Source organism: Candoia aspera, chromosome 1 (genome assembly GCF_035149785.1).
Source record: "Candoia aspera isolate rCanAsp1 chromosome 1, rCanAsp1.hap2, whole genome shotgun sequence".
Classification (NCBI taxonomy): domain Eukaryota; kingdom Metazoa; phylum Chordata; class Lepidosauria; order Squamata; family Boidae; genus Candoia; species Candoia aspera.
In genome coordinates, this window is record NC_086153.1 from 244,918,508 (window position 1) to 244,940,418 (window position 21,911).

General features: G+C 38.2%; 1 protein-coding gene across 3 annotated transcripts in view; it reads left to right on the forward strand.

Annotated features, from left to right (window-relative positions):
• USH1C (USH1 protein network component harmonin) overlaps positions 1 to 21,911 on the forward strand; it is a 62,878-nt gene that overhangs the window by 26,560 nt on the left and 14,407 nt on the right. For 2 of the 3 annotated variants that reach the window (XM_063289396.1, XM_063289394.1), the window contains exons 12-15: positions 1,639 to 1,781; positions 3,126 to 3,191; positions 4,862 to 4,986; positions 5,788 to 5,864. In XM_063289396.1, coding sequence (XP_063145466.1) covers positions 1,639 to 1,781; positions 3,126 to 3,191; positions 4,862 to 4,986; positions 5,788 to 5,864 — 411 coding nt within the window. The remainder of the gene's footprint in view (positions 1 to 1,638; positions 1,782 to 3,125; positions 3,192 to 4,861; positions 4,987 to 5,787; positions 5,865 to 21,911) is intronic. The other variant, XM_063289395.1, reaches the window with a different exon arrangement.

Genomic DNA, 21,911 nt, shown 5'->3' on the forward strand with positions numbered 1-21,911 from the left:
ACACAATGCACGTTTGCCAGGATCACCAAAAACAGGAAAATGGGGGTGGGAGATCCGCCCTTACTTCCAAGTTCATGTAGTTAAAATCATAAATACTTTTACCTGGCCTTAAGTAACTTAACATTACAATCTTGTATATACCTACGCAGAAGTATGTCCCATTAAATGTAGGGGGTTTACAGGAAGGTAAATAGATACAGGATTACAGACTGGGTAAGTGTGATGGACTACAGTAATGCAGCTGGTTCTCAGGAAGGAGGGAGCACATTCCAAGGAGGGGGGCAAGATAAGAGACAACACAGCCTGGAGCTGGAACGTGGGAAGACTAAGAGGTTCAGAGTAGCCACACCCTAGAGCCAGCAAGGTTATTTCCCTTTAGGTTAGAGCAGAGTAGGTTTAGTCTGGCAAGGTTCTGTCTGTACAGTGTGAGCAAATAAAGAACTGGAGTTTGGGTGGATTGATTCCTTGTCGTTCTTGGGCTAGGCCTGACAGTAAGTTATAAACATCACAATATTATCTTTAATCATCTTTGCCAGTTCAGTATTACTTTCTCTGCTGTTTTATTTTGTTATGCATGTCACTTCATTCATGCATATACAGGTATTTTAGGATATCAGATCAGATCTGGTGATCCATCAATAGTACATTGTTAGTCTTTAAAGTGCTACCTAATGCCTTGTTGCAGTTATTGTCTCATATATTGCATAATTGTCTCTCATATTGCATATGCAACCGTAGAAAAAGTCATCGTCATAAATCTTGATCCATGTCCACCTATAGCAGATGCCACTTGTAGTCACACTCATACATGTAATATATGTGTATCAGAGGCTACAAATGGATGCAGTTTGTAGCTCTGCAAGTTGTACACTGAGAGAGATTTTAGTTTAAAAATTAGTTACCTAAATATTTCATCAAGCATTCTACTTGCTTTGTACCTAGATTGAGCTTCTGCTGCAGTTTATCATCTGTTTCAAAACGATAAAAGGAAAGTAAACAACAGCCTGTCCTAATTCCAGAAATACATTCACATTTGTTTTGTCTCACTGCTCAGCCAGAGAGACTGCTTGTATCACTAGCTATGTATAGCACCTCTGGTGCTGTGTTCACACCCCCAGTTCACACTGAGGGGTGTGAATATATACAGTTATAAGAAAATAGAGGTGGGAATGTAACATGAAGGTAATCAAGCCTCAATAAACAGCACTAAAATAAAATAGTATGCAGGTTTAAATTTATGAGACATCGTGATTCTAAAATAGATTTAAAATGGACTTCACGGCTCTCAAATGCAAATTTCTACAAATGAAATCCCAAGATACAGTGGGTGGAGGAGTAGGCACAGACGGCATACGTAAAAATAAGAACAGAATTCAAACAACTGCACCTTAACATGCCTCCAGTGTTTTCCTTTTTACATTTGTTACAGCTGTGTTTGTTTTAAATTATTTCTGTTTTATCAAAATTCTCACAGATCAATAAACGAAACAAGGTATTACTTATCTGTAAGTTTTGTAGAGACATTTGGTTCTCCCTGAAGAAAATATTGCAAAAGGTGTTATTTCTCAAACCCTCAAGTTAATTACTATGATAATTGACCAACTAAGTTAATTAACAGGGATTTAAAATAATATTTAGGGCAAGGAGCTGTTTATGACTGAGGAAGAGAGGCAAAGGGAAGAATATAACCGTGAGATGGAGCGCCAAGAGTTAATGCGTCAGAAGTGGCTTGCACTGGAAACCAATAAAATCCTGAAAGAACAGCAAGAAAAAGAAAAACTGTAAGAGCTTGGGGCAGAAGGGGTCTCGTGAATTAATGAATTACCATAATGTGCAACTGTTGATTCATATAACTATCAGAACTTAGTTAACTTGATTTCTTTTCTGAAGGCTTCAGAGCATTGCAGTGATTATATATCATGATCATTTAAGATTACTGTTTCTCAGACACAAAGCCTGATTTTAATAGTACAGAGAAGTCAGTAAGGTATTTTAAAGCAAAGAAGCATTTTCTTGTCAAAAGGCAATAGTACTAATCAAGAGCAGATGGCTATTAATAAAAGAGAAACAGGTTTTTACGTGTTTTCTGACTTTCCACACTAGGGATTTATAATGTCTTATAGCTGCAGCAGGGGTATAATAAAGCCTATCTTCTGTACTGATATATCCCCATTATAATGGCTGGATGATGCTATAAGAGCCTAAAAATAAATATGTGGAATTGACCAATGAAGTTACATTTCATTATGCAAAATAAATTATATTAACAGCAGGAGTGGAATTCTGATTTGAGAAGATAGGCCACTCAAAATGGTGTAATAAAATGTTCTTTCCATGCCATTAAATGACATGCTTATCCACTCTTTATAATGAAGTGAAATGTTGACCAATTCAGAAATTTAACTCAACACTTCTCGAACCCAACATACATCATGTTACCCTTCAGCATTAAGTACTCTTGAAGAGAAGCATGACAAAAGCAATAAAGGTTTTCTGGAACCTACTACAACATGCATGCTAGCATATGCACTCAAAATAGAATAAACCAAAGTTATGTTCATAAATACTGTAGTTCTGTCTTTTCTGCTAATCTAACACAAAGAAAAGCACTGAGATCCTAACCCAACTAAGAGTGAAATACTGAACTCTCAGTATTTAACAACTAGTACATTAAATATTGAATTCCTAGAATAACCACTCAGTGGGACATTAAAACAAAGTGAGAATTTTTTTTCATAATTCGAGACAACCCCAGAAGAAATGCTCAAACCTGTTCAGAAGCCCAGGAAACAGTCTCAAAATAGCCACATTAAACTTCAGGCTTCCACAGTTCAGTCATCTTCTTCAGTGACTCTCAAATCACAAAAGATGTTGGTGAATAAAGCCCAAGTTCAAATGTTGATCAATCCTACTAGTAACTCATCTTTGTTCATCAGAAAGAATCAGAAGGAATAAGGCTTAGACCTCTTAGTAGGTGGATAAGTCTTGCATTTCTCATATATATCTATCTGCCTATTTCAAGGTGTAAAATTGTGATCTATCGAAAATTAGAACAGGCTATCTACAAATTGTGACTTGTTACGTTAAGTATCATTAATTAGTTTCACTGGGGTGTATATTTCTAGGCGGAAGATGGAGATTGCACAGAAGGCTGCTGAGGAAGAAGAACGATATCTTAAAGAAATTGAACAGTTAAGTCATTCTTTCATGCATGCCTTTTCCTCTTGAATTATGTTCTTCACATGCCTATATTTGCTTTTTTAAATGGTGCTATGACTTTGGGAATGGCAAAAAAGCAACCAGGAAAATTCAAATTGTATTTCCAAAACCCTTCCTTCAAATATAGATATACAAGAATCAGACCTCGTTTCAAATCACAAGTGGTAGAAACAGCTGTTTAAATTAGCTCATGCTTAACTGGAATAGTTCTTTCTGACATGTCAAGGATTGTTTGGTTAAGGACCAGATTGTCATCCATGCCTTCTATCTCTTCTCAAATGATACAATATAACAGGAAAATTCTTACTCACAAGTCAGATCTGGCCCATGATCTCCATCCCAATTTCTCAACACAGTAATAGTGGTATGAGGTGAAGCTTTTAAAAATTAATTAATTAATTAATTAAAATGGATTAAAATTGGGTAAATAGGTATAAGAATGATTTGAGGGGGAGGAGATAAGGGAAGGGTGGAGTTTTCTTTCCTAAACACTATAATCCCCCCACAAATGCCCCCTGCAGAACAATTAAGCTAAAAAAAGCAACTGTTTCCAAGGGAAGATTTTTTAAAGCACATTTGCTATTCAGAGGTATGTAAGAGGGAGAATCTAGATGGTTGTTGGTGGATGGATAGATGGATAATGGATGGATGACTCTGCAAATGGATGTTTAGAGATACATGAACCCTTACACCAATAAACAGATATGTACAGATAAAAGTATGTAGGGTATAAGGAAACTTACTCTTTTCTCCCTTGGTCCCAACCAAAGACCTGGGGAAGATTAGCCATGGAGACTGATTGAAAATGGTTGCCCCCGTCTCCTGCAGTATGGCAAGCACTGCTTTACGTAGACTTACAGATACGTTTGTCTGCCTTTCACTAAGTCTCATAGTGGATAACATTGTAATAGCCTTATGAAGCTATTAGCCTTAGGAGGCTATTCATTTTTGTTTTTCCTTTAATTTAATCAATACATTTTTACATGGTTTTAATTTTTGTTTTTATTATTTTATACTTCTATATAAGTGACTTTGGGATGCATTTGTATGGGAAGCAGTATAGAAATATATAAAAAATAAAGTAACCCCTAAATATAAGTTAAAAAACCCTTGGAGATTCACTTTTTTCCTCTTCTGACCAAAAACTGGCCAAAGGCAAAACAACTAAGTCAGGATAGTATTTTCCACAGGGCAGCAACCATAGGCCTAGCCACACTTAAAGCTTTGGAGCTGGAAAGTTAAGTACATGCTGAAATGCCTTACTATGAAATCAGAAGGATCGGGGGATGTTTAATTTTGGCTGCATCATACAGTTTATTTTAATGTGCTTTTGACGTTTTTGTTAACTAGAGGAATAACAAAATAAATAAACTCAGCCTTGCTTAGTATGTTTGTAGCACAACTTTCTTCCACCATGAAGCTCAGAATGGTTAGTTGGTTTATATACTGATTGAGTCGTTGATGTTGTTTTTAATCACCAACTCCCTAAGTCTCCTGGCAGCTTACAAGAAAACAAAGCACACTTCCATTAGGTTTCTTGTCCCAAGATTGACTAGCATCAAATCTGCGTAAGCACTAAGGTGGCTCTGTTGGGTGCTTTCATCTTATGTCTCTAAAGAAGCAATATTTTCCTCTTTTCCAGGATAAAGGCAGAGGAAGAGAAATTTAAAAAGCAGTGGGAGGAAGATTGGGGCCATAAAGAGCCATTAAAAGCTGCCAAAACTGTAGTTGCAGAAGTACATCCTCCACCTCATACCAAACATCGATGTAAGTAAGAAGTTTCATTCTTACGTGTAAGAAATATGCTTCATTAATCCCGACATGGCACATTTTTCAAAATGTATGCCTGGGGAGAACCCAGAACTTTGAGCTGTGTAAATGAATCTCTAGGGTAGTTATTGATTTTTCTTCTCTCCCACTTTCTGTTACCTCAATTAAATGCTGTACATTCTGAAGGCTTTTCCAGAGGAAAACAAAAACTACAATAAACTGAGAAGGACGAGTACACCTTCTTTTTCTTCTCAATAAGAAATAATTTCCAGAAACCTATTTTTCTGTGAAAAAGTACATAGACTCGCTAACTGCTGTCATGTTACTCTTGGGACATGTAAATGGTTGGCATTTCAGATCAATCAATTAAGACTGCGTGGCAATCCAGGAACGGAGCACCATTTTATAGAACTGAAGCATGAAAGAATCTATTGCTCATCTGACTGCTAGATGTGCCCACTTTTTTCACAAACTCTTCTGGTTTTGATTCAGCCAGTTTAGTCTAGTGATTAAGGCACCAGGCTAGAAACCAGTTCTAGTTCCATCTTAGGCATGAAAGCTGGCTGGAGGACTTTGTGCCAGCCATACTCTCTCAGCCCACAATATCAGGCTTGCGCGACAAGCCGGTCAGTCAATTCCTGTCGCAACCAACGGATCAATATTTAGTTGATCTGAAAAAGAGCGGACCCTGCACATGCAGGAAAAACGCTTGGAAGAATAAAATTCAGGAGAACCACCTTCCTGCCAAAGAATTGTCATTTCTTTTTCCTTTGTTTCTTTCTTCCTTTGTTTCTCAAGTAGATTTAGAGGAAACTGAATTTGATCAGTCCACAGAAAATGATACAACTGGAATGAAGCTGAAGGAAAGCCAACAGGTTTGCTGTAGCACCTTGACTTCTCTTGATTTTCTTACTTCCTGCACTATTCCACCTCCTGACAGTCAGTCTTAGTGCTGGACTGGACTGCACTCCTCTTGATTTCCTGTAATTCTCACATTAAGGAAAATATTAATATTTATTTACTGTGCTAGCCATCATAATTTTGTATAATTTTTCAATGCAAGAGAAAAACATCATAAAATAGCTAAGCAATGGATCTTTGTCTGCTATGTTTCATTACCACTGTAAAACAGAGGTGGGATCAAGGAATAGTTCAAATCAAGCTGTATCAGGAGTGATTTCTGCCAACAGAAAACTAAGGCAGTGCCTTTTGCCTGTACCCTTCTATGTAATGTCCTTTAACAATTACTGTAAATAATTACAGGAAAGGCATACAGGAAACTATGTAGAACTTGTAAAAATGAAAGGTTTTGTTCAGCTAATTGTGCTTAAAGACTGAGCTTTTGAATGCTATCAGAAGGATTTCTGGACAAAAAACAAAAATTACATATGCTCTCTTCTCAATTAACAAGTTCTTGGTCCTGGTGTCCAAAGAATAAATACCAGCCTTTTTTTTTTTCTTTACTGTATATCCAAGTGACTAGCCAAGTATGAAACTGTAATTTAATTATAAGCTGAACATCTAGAACTGAAGACATATAGTGCAGTCTTTAAAGGACTAGAAGATATTTTAACACATGGAGACGGCTTAATTAAGTTACATCCATGCCTTATAATGCATAAATACCATTTTTAAGCTAGAAAAAATAACATTATTTGAACTGAACTGATCTAAAACTGGTGGAATGCCAATAAATTCCTTCATATACATTCAGCATAAATTGTAATTCTTTTTCATATAAGCAGTGATAATGACAGTTTCAGCTAATGTGTTTTCCATTAAAGAACAAATGACTATTCAGTATAATTTTGTTTGGAAAAATAACAGTTGAATTTTCTGCTGTTGATAGAAAGTAGCATGTTGGGTTACATCCCATTCTTAGATCAATTTTCTTTTAATTTTCAAAATCATTATTTTATTTATGGTAGGGATCAAAGTTCTAGCTCCAGTAGGTATGATCTCGCTGCACGCCAGCTAATAGCAACTTTGAACAGATGCCCTCTACCAATATAACTAGTGAAGCTTTTAGTTGGAGAGTGTCATACAATATGCTTCTGAAAAAATAAGTTCTAATACTTAGATTAAAGCACTTGTATCAAAATTGTCATGAAAGTGAATAAAAATGAGTGTGAAGTGTGAAGTGGTGATAAAAGTGAAGTGGCTGGAACTGTCATAAACTGAAGAAGAATAGACTTCTGCCTGTTATTTATAGCTGTTCCAGAATTAAGATAAAAATGTACTCTGTTTCCATTGCTGTAGTTTTCACCCTTTTATGTCAGTTATACATGGTAATCTGCTGATGCAAATATCTATAATGCATTGTTCTTCTTTGCATACATATAGCTTTTGGATGGTTTTATCGGTATGAAGGAAAATTTCCTACTATTCGCAAGGTAGAAAAAAATATTGGTTGTTGCTATGTTTTGAAAAGTTTGCTGTGGTCACTACATTCCAATCCAGTGTGCATCTTCCTCCATAAGTTATACTTATGCCTTAATAAGCATGAAAGAAGGAGGGGCCTGTGTGTGTTGTAATGACATAGATCCAAACCTGTTGTGTAAAAAAGCACTTCCGTCCTTGCATGGTGCCTGTCCCAAACTGAGCCCAATATCCCCTCACCGGGCATTGCCTTTCTCTCTCCCACATCAGCTGGGAGAACCTCAGTCCTCAAGAATAGGTTTTTAGGGACACAAGGGAATGCAATAAGAAGGCAGGCTGGAGTACCCCACTGTATGAATAAAAATCCACTATCTTACTGTCTACAGTATACTTTGTATCTACACAAGCACTTTCTTCCTTGGCATGTGCAAAACTGTAAATAATGCAAATACTCTTATTTGGAAGTAAACCCTACTGGGATTTAACTTTAGTTAAATTGTGTGATTTAATTAAATTTTGTGATTTAATAAAGTTTAAATTTTTTAAAATTTACTTTAAATTTTAAACATTAAATTTTAAAATTTAAATTTAAATTTTGCAATTTAATTTAATTAAATTTTAATATTTAATAAGTTTAAATTTTGTGATTAGCTAAAGTGGGTTGTGGCTTGCTTGCTTGCTTTTTATTGGAGCAAGGGTATTAAAACTTTATGGCAGAACCAATAGATCACTATAAAATGGCCTACTAGTTATTTTATTTCTTCAAGTGTGTGTGTGTGTGTGTGTGTTTTATTAAAACATAATAAAAAACACAAACATTTAAGATACAATAAAAACAGTTAAAATCATCTGAAATGAGCTCAGACTGAAGCATCCTAGTTAAACAGGAAGATTTTTATTCCTTCAGAGCAAAATGAATGGGGGCTCAAACACAACTCCCAGAGGAATGCTTCATACAGCTTGGGGCTGCATAGGTGAAACCCCTCTCCCATATTACCCACAACCAGACTTTAGAAACTGAGCCTTTCTTGCTGGTGTAATCATCTTGAGATGTTCTTACCCAGATAAGCAGGCTCTCCAATAATCAACATTAAGCTGTTTAGGACTTGAAGGTTGAAAATAATATCTTAAGTTATGTGCCAAAAGCATTGCAAACGGTAGTGCAAAACACAGACATAATGTTTCCCATATTGTGTGCCCTTTAGCAGTCTTGCATTGATTGAAGCTTCTGTTTATTCCTGAAGGCTAGATCCCTCCCGCTACCCAAGGACATTGCAGTACTTAGGTTGGAATGTAATCATGGCATATGTAATTCTTGATAGGCTTGACCAGCTCAAGAATGGTTGCAGTTGACACACTCTTAGTGATTGTGCAAAGGAATTCTTTGTTACTACTGAACGTGCTTTTTCAGAGGGAGCGCAATTCCATCCAAAAAAGATTGAACCTCCATCCCACTGCCTAGTTTCCTACCAAATAACTGTACTTGTTTGGATTAAATTTCAGTTTATTTACCCTTATCTAGCCCATTATCAGATTTAGGCAACAGTAGAGGAATCAGCTGCTTCCTAGAACAATAGAAGTGGGTGTCTTCATATGGATGACCTCTGATTCTAAAGCTACAAACAACTTCTCCACCATTTTCAAGTAGATATAGAACAAGATGGGGACAAAGTGGAACTTTGTGGGACATCACAAGCCAAACAGAAGTTCACTAGAACCATTTTGGGGTGGGGAGGGATACAGCTTAACAAGGAGGACTGGAGTCCCTATAAAACTATAAATTTGGACCACCAATGCAACCAAAGTAGCCTCAGTCCCATATCCTAGCCCCAAATCCTCTTTATATTCTAAAATCAGGTGCACAGCAGCAATTTTTGTAGAGATCTCATGTTTTGGTACAGAAAGATAACAAAATTAAGTCCTTTGGGCTGTGTCCAATGGGCCTGGACATCCTTTGCTGCCACTCAATACTGACAGCAATTGAACATCACGCAGCTCTCAGGCTTTCCAGTAAGTAGGTTATAGAATAATCATTGCAAAATCCTCTTGTGAATGAACTGGGTACATATTCCACATTTCTCTTTTTAAATGCATGGCAACTTTTCAAGTTAATTTCAGAACCCAAACGATTAGAGTTGATTCAAACCAATAACCAAAGTGCTGTGAAGCACTGTTCCATAGGAAGAGAAATAATTCCATGATAATTAAGTCCCAGGCCCTTGGTTTGCCATACTTCAATTTGGTTTATAAAAAGAGAAATAGCCAAAATAAAATAAAGCTACCATTCCCATCAGCGTAAACTCTCTTTTCTTGTTTAGTTCTGGACTTTTCTTAAGCTGCTGTGACAAGCTATGACAAGTGCTTACAATCACTTGTTGAAATCACAACGCTCAGTTCATGGAAACAAGCATTATTTCTGAACCTAAATACACTGGTTTATGCCATTTCAGTCATCTGACTCTAAGTGGCTTATCTCTCCAAATATTTTTTTTTCCTCTTTCCTCTTTTGGCTTCTATTAACTCATATTAGGGTTATCAAACTAAGACACTTAAGCAGGTTAATGAAATTCCAAATAAGTAGCTTGGTTTTCCACTGAAGGGTTTTGCTGTGTTGTTAAGGTTTGGTTTTGGTTTTTGTGCAGTTCGTTGCTTGATTATTCCAGCATTATGTTGTGCAATATATTGCATGATGGAAAACTTGCATTACATAATATGAGCACCTGTTCCTTAAAAGCATGCAAAACTGTGGATCTTTGGGATAATTTTTGAAATCAGTGTAGTGGAAAATGTATAACAGGTGTGCATGAAGGAGAAGCAGTCTGCCTGCAGCTTGTTATCTTTGGCTTTCCCTCAAAACCTGATGTATCGGTGCAGGTTGTGTTAAAACATAACTTATTGTGAGACTGGTTTTTATGCCTTGCTGCAATAATAACTGGATGATTGTATCCCAGTTATCCAGGAGAAGCTCTCACACATTTGTAGTATAGACGCATAATTAATAATAATGATATAACAATACTCCAGAAAGGTAAAGAAACAAAAAAATCCAAAAGTGACAGTCTCAGTGAACAGAAAAAAAGCAAAATGCAACTGGAGTTTGAGCTAAAGCTTCTCAAGGAAAAAGAAGAGAAGTTGGAAAGAGAAAAACAGTTGAAAATCAGTCGACTGGTACAAGAGGTATGTTCTTTGTGATCTGTGTAACTTTGTTTTCTACCTTCCCTCTTGTAAGAAAAGAGTGAAAACATGCATGCTTTTAGATATGGACTTCTATTTGAATATTTGCATATTTAAATGTACTATTGCGGTTGAACGTTAATTAACCTGACTCTAAATCATGATTTAAAAGCTGTAGATCTCCAACATTTGTTTAGCTGTAATGTAACTGTATAATTAAAACGTATATAAAAGTGAATCATTTTCTTAGTTAGATGATTAAACTAATATGGTTCTGAAATGTATTTGATTTGGCATTTAGATTTATTGGAAGACCAACAAATCTTTCCATATTTGGGAGTGGATGTGTTGAATGCAGTGGTTTTATTTTCTTGGTGTTGTATATCAAAAGGCTTTGGTCAAGTGGACTGATCCCATGACAACAGGGAGTAAGACGTCCCCTGATCCAGATGTTCAAATGGCACAGGAAAATCAGCAAACATTGCCCCTCCCTCTTTTCAACAGTCACTCTTTCTCCATCTGAATGAAGGATAGGCTCAGGGAAATCAGGTCTGCTGTAGGAACTCGCTGTTACCACTTCAGTTTTCAGACACACACACCTATTGCTACATGGGGTAAAAAAAGTGGAGTGGCAAGTCCCTCCATATCAGACATGATGCCGCCAACTGTGATTGTACCGTTCCAGTTGTTTTGTTTTTTTCAGCCAGGAAAAAGGAAGTGACATTCTCCTGGCCTTCTTAGAAAACAGCCATTCATTAGTTGATTGTATGAACCTGCGTCCATTAATTTGGGGAAGAGCTAATTAATTAGGTCAGCCATATTGTGTGAACATGATCCCCATATATTGTATTCTGAAAATGGATTCCCCTGTGACTTCCTGACATAGTTCAAACTAAATATGCTTTTTCCACATGTAACAGCATGGATTATCTCCAAAATGGAGGAATAAGTGGTGGGCAGGCATAAGTAGTCATGCTTTTATGTTCCCGAGGATTAAATGCTTGGAAAATTGGATCATCCTTGATCTTGTGTTTGCATTTGAAATATGAAGTATGTCGGAGTCTCTCTTTTTGTTTACCACAGGAATTAGTAGAATGGTCAGTGGAGGAGTCACATATTTAGATACTCACATATATATGGTCAATACTTGCTGAATGTGCATCAAAGGATGATTTATATGTGTGAAATAGCCAGACCAAAAACATTAATATCACCCCTAAAATAATGTTTTTTTAGAACAACCATTTATACCAAGAGTAAGCAACCACGTATCTGCCATATGTTTGGGGTTTCTACTGTATTCCTATCTGCCCCAACAAGGATAGTCAATGACATGAAACTGGAGAGTTCCTGAAAGCGCCAGCTTGCCTGATGCTCGTTTACAATCATTCAATTGCAAATCACTGAATGATTAGAAATTACCAGTGCAATCCTGTACATAATTCCTCAGATATAACCCCATGTATTTCAGCAGGACTTGTTGAGATACATGTATAAATTAGAATCTGTACATCAGCCAATTTTATCATGGAGTGAAGACACATTCAGAAATTTGTTGAGATTGCAGGAGATAAATTACAAGAATATTTAGATCTGTACACAATATTTTAGTGCTGAAATGTATTTCAAGTGTGCCATTGAATGTAAATCTGTAAATGTAAACTCTATTTTTTCTTCTGAAATTGTGGTACGACTCTCAGGTGTCTGAGACTGAACGAGAAGGTTTAGAGGAATCAGAAAAGACTCAGCACTGGGTGGAAAAGCTTTGTCAAACACGTTTAGAACAAATCTCCTCGGTGGAGAATGATTCCCCTGAGGTAAAATAAGATTCTCAGCCACCCAGTAAAATATTTCTTTTGTTATCCTACAAATTATTTTTAAGATGTAGCTTGCAGTACAATCTGTAGCAGGTTCACTTATTTTATCAGGTATGTAATGAAAAGGTTTTTTCGGATCATACGCAGAAATAGACACATCGATCTAAAGAAGCGTTTAGACATGATGAAGATAATAAACAGAAGCAGAATTTTTAAAAATGGCTTTGCATTACTTAAAAAAAAAGTAATGCATAGACAGTTGTTAGAGCTATACAGCTTTTATGTGACAGCATAATACCAAAAAAGTACTGTAGCTTGCTCTTTTCTCAAATATAAATGTTCAGTACTTACAAAAGCTGTCCATTTTTTTTTCCTAACTAAAGCAAATTGTCTAGCACTTATTTTGTTACTTCTATCTTTTTTAATTCAGGAAAGACCCAGATCATGTTGTTCAGGAAAGGCCTAGATCAAGGGTCTCAAATTTGTGGCCCATGGTCTGCATGTGACCCTCCATTTTGTACATCGTATGCCTCACAAGTGCAGGATGGAAGGTGGGCAAGATGATCCTTAGCTGACAGAGCCCAGCTCTGGGTAGCTTAAGGGGTGGCTGCCATCCTGCCCCACAGCAAGGCACTAAAACAGCCAGGACAAGGAGATGCTTCCACTGATGTCACCACAGCTCCTCCTCACTATGGAGAAGGATGGCTCCACATGCAGGTGGTGAGCCAAGAGGCCTTAGGCTAGCACCTCAACACAGGATTAGAAGTGCAACCTCCCCTCTGCCTGCTCAACTCTGGTGCAGAGGCACACTTCGCTCTCAAACTCACGGCTCTGGGTGGAACAGGCCACAGGGCAGCTGCAGTCCTAGCCCTACAACAAGGCACTGGCCTAAGGTCAGCCAGCTTACCACCTAAGTGCAGAAACCAGCCATCCCAGGATCTGCCACTGTCCCTTTCTCCAGCACCTTCATTGCTTATTGTCCCTCCTCCTCATGTGCCAAAGCACATGTGAATGATACTACAAGTACTCCTTGTTTAACAACTGCCTCGTTTAGTGACTGTTTGCAGTTATGATAGTGATGCAAAAGTAACTTTGTGACCAATCCTTGCATTTATGACCTTCGCAGGTCTATAAAGCAAAGGAAAGCTGAAGTAAGGTCATAAGCACAGTTGCGGTTTCACTTAGTGACCACTTTGCTTAATGACCAAGTTGCTGGTCCCAATTGTGGTTGCTAAACGAGGACTACCTATACTGATAGAATAGTATTAAGGGATTCCAAGGCACAACTGCAATTGTCTGGGACACCTGGCCTTGCCATTAAGAGACCAACCCTGGATGACCACATAGTCTTCACTCGTATTTTTCTGCACTCATTCCCCTCTTCCTTTGCTGGCTTCTTACAATTTTTTTTTCTAATACACTCATATGACCCAATCACTTCTTCTCTTTTTACTTTTTGCCATTTCTTCTGGCATAAGTCCTTATCACTGCTAAGTTTTCTGATTGTTACAAAGTGTAGGGTTGTGGGTTTTGTTTTGTTTACTAAGAAAACTACAGTATATTGAAAAATCAGGTGAGGAGACATTCCGCATGGGGTGGTGGTGGTGACAGGATGCATGGGCCAAGTGCAGAGCATTGGCCCAGGATCCGCAGTTTTATGAGTGGGCTGAGGAGGTACTTCCACTGCTCTCAGCCATTTTCCATGCAAGAGACATCTACCATCTATCTAGCACTGCCGTCAGTAGAAACCCTTAAGTTTCTCTGTGCAGCCATCACCGCAGCTGTTTAAATTTCCTACTGTACATGCATGGATCTTGGGTTAATGAATTAGTTCTCGTGCAGCCCTCATGATTATTTGAATTTGAGACCCCTTGCCTAGATGTTACTGGCTATAATAGAAATCTTGAGTGGGAAGCTACAACTTCCTTTCCATTTTGCTACCACTGATTGTTCTTAGCTTGTTAAAATGTTTCTTCAGCTGTAGGAGTTGTCTTATAAATAATAGTTTCCTTTAATATAAGTTCTTATTTATTGGTGTGGAACAACTACAGGTAGTCCTCACTTAATAATCATCCATTTAGTGGCAGTTCAGACTTACGACAGTGCTGAAAAAAACGACTTACAACCGGTCCTTACACTTATGACCATCGCAGCGTGCCTGCGGTCATGTGATCATGATTTGGGCACTTGGCAACCGGTTTGCATTTATGACCATCACAGTGTCCTGTGGTCACATGATTGCCATTTTTTACCTTCCTGGACAGCTTCTGGCAAGCAAAATCAGTGAGGAACAGTGTGATTTCCTTAATGACCCTGTGCTACACGTAATGCCTGCAGTGATTTGCTTAACGACCACCACAAAAAAGGTTGTAAAGTTGGGTTACTTATGCTTAATGATCGCTTTGCTTAGCAACCAAAATTCCAGTCCCAATTGGGGTTGTTAAGCGAGGACTGCCTGTACACAAAATGTTTCTCGTAATAAGGATTATTATTTGTTTTTATTGTTGTAAGCCACTCTGAGTCACTTGCTGAGAAGGGCAGCTATAGAAATCAAATAAATAAGTAGGAATTGGCAGCATTGTGCTCTTGAGCCTAGTTACTTGCTTTTTACTGTTAGTGAGGTTGTGCCATTTTAAACAAGTGCTGCGTTAAAATAAATCTGTTATACTAGAAAACAGGTGTATGTCCTGCTGTTTCTGCTTCTGCTACATCTGTGCGGAGGTTTGCTGGTGGCTTGCAGCTCCATACCACTGACCTTGATGATATCAGCTTAGGTGATACTGGCAAACTTTCAAAACGCCCAGCACCTCTGCCTCCGAATCTCCATACAGTGCCTGTATCCTCAGTGGCTTACCCGCTTTCTCCAGCTGCTAAGGGGCCAGCACCAATGCCCATTTCACCTTCATGGATCCCATCGTCCTCTCCGTCTCCTTGGGTGCATGTCCCACCACCTCCTTTGCCGCCACCATCTCCTCCACCCATCCATCCTTCCATGCAGACTATTGGCACTCTACATCATCCCATCTCCACTCATTTGGATGAAAACACTGGCTGCCACAGTTTTCAGCCTGGGGGCACAGAAGAGTCCTTGGATGACTGGGAAATGAAAAACTACAAAGAAAGAAAAATTAGTCCAGTTAATGCTCAATGTGGCAAGCAGACCTACTTTTCCAGTCCAAAGGTATGACAATAGCATAGAATATATATTTTGTGGCATTCGCAATTCTCTGCTGCTGCTTTGAGTTATCAAGGTATTAAAATATTTTCCACTCTGTCTTTTACTTCGTATGATACTGTGCTGAAATATTTCTCACTTTATTAACTTTCCATAGGAGCATTTTAATTACTTAGTCTGTCATGTCATCACTGTCTTTTTTCCCACTGCATGGAAGCATTTTTATAGATTGTATTACCTTTTTTTCCCCTCACTGCACATCACTGAAGAGCTAGGTAACATCTTAATTCAAGCCTAGTCCAAGATTCAGGATGAGCAGTCTTGTTAACTGATTTAGTGAATAGAAAAGAAAGTATTGCTAAATCCAGGGAAAGACTGGATTTGCCTCATTTGAGCCAGGTGACCCCACTGCTCTGCCAGTGGAGCTGGTTACCATCTTCTGAGAGGAATTCAAGATGCTGATTACACCTATAGAGCCCTTCATGGCATAGGGCCTCATTATTTGAGGGACCCCCTGCCACTGGTGAGATTGTACGGAGTGATTCAGGTCTTACTGATTAAGCTGTGTAGTCCAGTGGGACCCAGAAAGCATGCCTTCTCTGTTGCAGCGCCTGCTTTCTGGAACGATATCCTACCCACCCACCGCCAGGGATCCAGATGGCTCCCACCCTGATGACATTCAGGAAGCTTTTAAAAACCTGGATATTCTCCTGGGCTTTGGGGTGGGGTCATGGCTGAACCCCTGTTGAATGGGATGTTTTTGTTTTTGTATTTCTTCTTGCTTTTTAATTGTAAGCCGCCTAGAGTTCTTGGGAGTTGGGTGGCCTCTAAATCGTATAAATCAGATGGTGTGTGGGTGTGTTGGTATGGGTGTGTGTGTGTGTGTGTGTCAAGAAACAAAAATACAGAGGTTGTTCCAATGGCCAACTGGTCTCAGAGTCTATTAAGTTAGACATTCCCAGCCTCTACCTGAGCATGTATTTGGCACTAGTTAGTTCTAAGAGCAGGATTGGTTAGGAATAGAAACCTACTTCCAAATAAACTATCTGTCTCTACAGATAGTCCTTGCTTAACAACCATTTGTTTAGTGACAGTTTGGACTTACGATGGTGCTGGAAAACCCGACTTATGACCAGTCCTCACACTTATGACTCAGCATCCCCACAGTCATGTGATTGCGTGATTGCAACTGTTTCACATTTATGACCACAGGAGCATCCTGTGGTCATGTGATCGTCATTTTCAACCTTCCTGGTGAGCTTTTGGCAAGCAAAATCAATGGGGAACTGCATGATTAACTTAATGACCATGTGGTTTGCTTAACGGCCATGGTGATTTGCTTAATGGCCACCACAAGAAAGGTTATGAAATCCGGTCAGATTTGCTTAATTACCACTTCTCTTAGCAACTGAAATCCCATTCCCAATTGTGGTTGTTAAAGGAAAACTACCTGCATTCCTTCTGCTTCCAGCTCTTTAACTTTTGACCCAGTGGCTATAAGAGTCTCAACAGCTGAACAATCAAGACTCAGGATTGGGATCTGAGTCTGCAAGTGAAGGGGCAGAAGTAGAGCTAGAGCTCTGTTCCTCCAACCTAGGTCTGCCTGATCCATTATCCTGCATCTCTTCTGTGTGTTATCCTGTGTATTTTCCATTATCCTGTGTATTCCAGTGGTACATCGGGTTGGTTTAAGTCAGGTGAAAACCAAGTATTTTGTATTGCTTATTTTAATAGCATATTAAATACTAAGCAGTAGATCAGTGCTTGAGGAAAGAATAGCAGATGCCCTATTTGTTAGCCATAATGGGGATAAATCATCTTGTTGAATGATTTATATAGGGCAAATGAGATTTGGCTCTGGAAGCAGAAGAAATTAATAGACATGAAGTTTGGGAGAACCTGGCAGAAAAGAATCAGTTCAGTGATATGGACATGCCAAGAAGTGGGCGAAAGTGTACAAAAACTAAAAGAGAAAGGAAGTTTACTTAGGAAAAGAATCTAAGAAGAATAGCTGCCATGTGATGGCAAAAGGGTGAAAGTGTTTAGAGAAATACCTAATATATCTCATCCATGAGTTGTTCTACTTGCCAAGCTCTTTAACATAATCTCTCCAGTATGTTCGCTTTAGGATGCATTATTTTGTGTCCTACTTTCACTGGAGCTATACTATGTAGTCCTAATTGTGCCTTAAACATCAGTCAGCTTTTAATAGAGCAGAGGAAAAAAAAGGTTCTTCATTATGAAGCTACATTCATTCACTGCTTTTTGTTTTGGGGCTTTGTTGTTTTTGTTTCTTGAGTAGCATTTTTTTTTGGTAAGATGGATTATTCATTGTATGTTGCTTTTATCAAAATACAACCCCCTTCTGAGAATATCAAACTGAGGATATCAAACTACCCCCTCCTTCATTTCAAGGCACAATGAAAGGCACCTTTCATATTGAAAAGAATTTCATGTTATTAATTACATTAGTTAAACAAATGTAAATACTTTTGGCTGACATTCTCTTCATTGTAAATAGTGTTGACAAAAATAACATATTTGAATTATCTTTCAAGTGTTTGGTCTGCATAAAATACACAAGTCCTTTCTGTAACATTCTTACATTGGGACCCCTGTAGCAATTTACTTCTGGCCCTCCTGCCCAGCGTCACCCGGCTGTACCGATAGTGTCCAAACCAGTCATGCTGCATCCTGACCATAATATTGTGGTCAGAACTACAACCAAATCAGAAGCCCTGGTAAGTCTCTGCTAATATATTCTGCATGCTTTGAATGTATGGGAGATAGAATGTCCCACTATCGGTGTCAGCCTTTCTTTCTGTGGTCCTTACTTGACTGTACACTGAATAACTCAGAGATATTTAAAAATTAAAAGGTGTTAAGCATCTGCTTTGCACAATGAAGATTTGGCTGAATTTGTTGCATAATCTCCTTGTGGGTGTTTTGTTTTGTTTTGTTTTGTTTTCTATCCTATCCTTAGCCGCTACTAAATCACTTGAAGGGTTTAGAAATCCTTTAACTCTCTAAAGTAACGTAACTGGATGGAATGTAGGGAGGTTATACAAGAGATGCTTGCCTAACATAGGAGCAAGGAAACAAATGGACGTCTATTAAGTAACTAAACAAATAGGTTTTTAAAAAGGGTTGCTTACCGGCCTATAAAATTATTCCCGTCCCTGGCATCCCAGGCTTGGAATCTAAGCCTCCAGCAGACCTGTCCTTCCACCTGCCCTTCCCAAATCCTTTAGGTCTCTCCTCCTGCTGCCACCCTCCTGGGAGAAGATGCCCAGTGTTGCCATCCTGTATTGGCTCTTCCACCACCCAATCACCACAAAACGGTTGACATCAAAAGCTCAATGTGTCCAATAACGTGTGACATGAAATCAGTGCTTCTCGTCTCCCCTGTGGTTACTACAAGCAACACAGATTATAAGACAAAAGTTTAAAATGCAGAACTAATACTAAGAATACGAAATATATTCATTTGGAGTTTTACTCAGGATACAAACTGAGTAAACTGAGCTTTCTATATTGTGAAATTTAGCATTAATTATTTATATCTCTGTAGAATTAGACAAGCAAAAAATAGAATGAAAGGTCTTCTATATGTATCAATTAGACCATTTCTTGTTCTCTCCATAAACAGGATGAAAGATGCTTACTTGTTTTTATGCCAGTTAAGGCCATCCCACCAGTAAGACTAAAAAAATAGCAGTTTTCATCCTGATGTGGCAATAAGTAGATGGTCTTTTGGCTTCTGTTTCCAGCACTGAAGAGACCGATTATTCTTTGTAATGAAATAGGGATCTCATTTTCACTCTCTGTAGGCTAATAAAAAAATGAGTTACAGAGAAACTCAATTTCCATGAAATCTGTTCTGAAGTAGAATATTTAAAACATCTTTAAAGTAAACCAACTCTTTAAGAATTTATTTTAACATAAAATCAATAAGCAAATAAATGGTTAAAAATAACCATTAACTGATCAAATAAAGTTTCCCACTAAAATGCTTTTGATTATGTCATTTGTAGTCTGAAAAATGAGCATTATCACCCAATTTATCAGACTGTGGGTTACCATTTCTAATTGTAGACTTTCAATTTTTTTTTTCATTCAGTCCATTCAGTTATAATTAACAGCTCAGCTAAGTAATTTGAAAGTGTTTCCAAGAATTAATAAAATATCATCTCAAGGTTACTATAGTTAGCAAAGATTTGGTTTGCATTTTTCAATTGACAATTGTAATTAAAAAAAATGTTTTTGCTTTGTCAAGATGGATAGTATTAGATATGGCCCTGTGGAGCATAAATTCTGAATTTATTTTCCAGATTATTTTCATATATCCATTGAGGTGAGTGGAAGCTTTTTTCTAGATTTAGCTATGCAGTAGGTTGCTTATAAGGAGCATAACTAGGGAGGGAAAAATAAACCATCTGCTCTTTACCTGCTGCCTTCCACAATCCTTTGCCAAACATGACAAGCTTGGAGTGAACAGCCTTTCACTGATGCCAACAGGTGCCCTCCTGAGCTTAATTTCATGCGGTGAAGATATTGTTCCTCCTGTGTTAGGAAAGAAAAGGGGAAGACTTGAGAAAATTGTGGATTTTACTTAATCTGGTAAAATGTTATAAACAAGGGGAAGGAGGGCCTTCTCCAGGCAGCAAAAATGTATATCAAATCCTCATTGTGCAAGTGCATGCTTGGTTGGTTCCTCATTAATTATGCTTCTTCCTGCCCTACACTGTAAAAAATGGAAGTTTTGCTACTAAGTATAGGGTTTCCTATCATACTCCGCTATTTCTTCCTGTGTGTATATATCAGAATCACTGGATTGGAAGAGATCGTAGAGGTCTTTAGTTCAATCCCCTGCTTGGTGCAATATCTACTACTGTACCTCTAAGAGATAACCATCCACCCTCTACTTGGAGGCCTCTAATCTATATAATCTCTATACATGTGTATTAGTAAAGTTTGCTGCTTTATTTTTCATTCTGTAAACTATTCCACACACAGCCTCGTGTGGTGCAGAGTGGTAGGCAGCAGTATTGCAACCAAAACTCTCCCCGCGACCCGAGTTCAATCCCAGCAGAAGCTGGATTCTCTCTCAGGTAGCCGCCTCAGGTCGACTCAGCCTTCCATCCTTCCGAGGTTGGTAAAATGAGCACCCTGCTTGCTGGGGAAGGTGACGACTGGGGAAGGCAATGGCAACCACCCCGCTCTATAGTCAGCCAAGAAAACATCGTCCCCCCAAAGGGCCAGATGCATGACTCAGTGGTTGCACAGGGGACCTTTCACCTTTTTTTTAAACCATTCCACAGACAATTGCCAGTAGGATGGTATATCATAAAATGAATAATCATAAATATCTGGTACAAAGTGTGATGATGAAAAAGTGATGAAGCAAGTATCACAACATCACCAGGCAAACCCCAGCCTTTTATATTTGCCCCCTTAGGTAAGAGGCAAGTACAAAAGTAGCAGAATTTTCATCATGATGTCACACATCCATTTCGTGATTTGCTGCCTCGTGCAGATGCCTGTATAAATAAACAGAGAAAAATAACCCTAGTGTGGAGAAAAAGGAAATAACTATCCTTCTTTCTATCTTGCTTCCATTTCTGTCTTTCACTTCAAAACTTCCACTCTTTTCTCCATGCTGTTCTGTCCTTATTCCATCCTTCCCCTCACTCCTATAATCAGTCCAAGATTCCTCCCTCCCTTCTTGCTCCATTCCTCCCTTTTTGCTCAATTCCTCTATCTATTCTACTCCACTTTCGAGTTCTCATTTCTCACCATCCATCCATCAATTTTGAAAGATTTCCCAAATGAAGTCATGCACCATTTTATTTCACTTTTTTTTTATGAGGATAACAATGATAAATACCCATTAGTGTCTTTCCATGGAGTTGATAAAGAGCCAGGTCAGCAAAGAGCAAACACCTGTCATCAGTCCAAAATTGTAAATCCAGAATGGCGCTGTCTTTCCACTGTAGATTTTTTTTACTACACCCCATGCTCCGTAAATCCATAGTTCTTCATATTGATAAATTTCAAATGTTTGCTATATGCTTCAAAATCACATTCACATCTTTAAATCATATTACTCTTCCCAGAATCATATTAAGAAACATACAGATATTAAACCAAAATGGAACAATGCTGAACAAATCAAAATCATATTTGTAAGTGTCTTCTCCAAGTTCACTAAATACTTTTACTCTGTGTTTTTCTGATTTAAAGAAACAAGACTCTGCTTCATCTCTGAAAATTTCTATTTCACCACCTCCATGGTGGCTTTTATCTGCATGAATTCAGCCTTTCTAAAAGACTATAAATCATGAGAAAAGGTTTTTAAAGAGATAAGCAAGTCTACA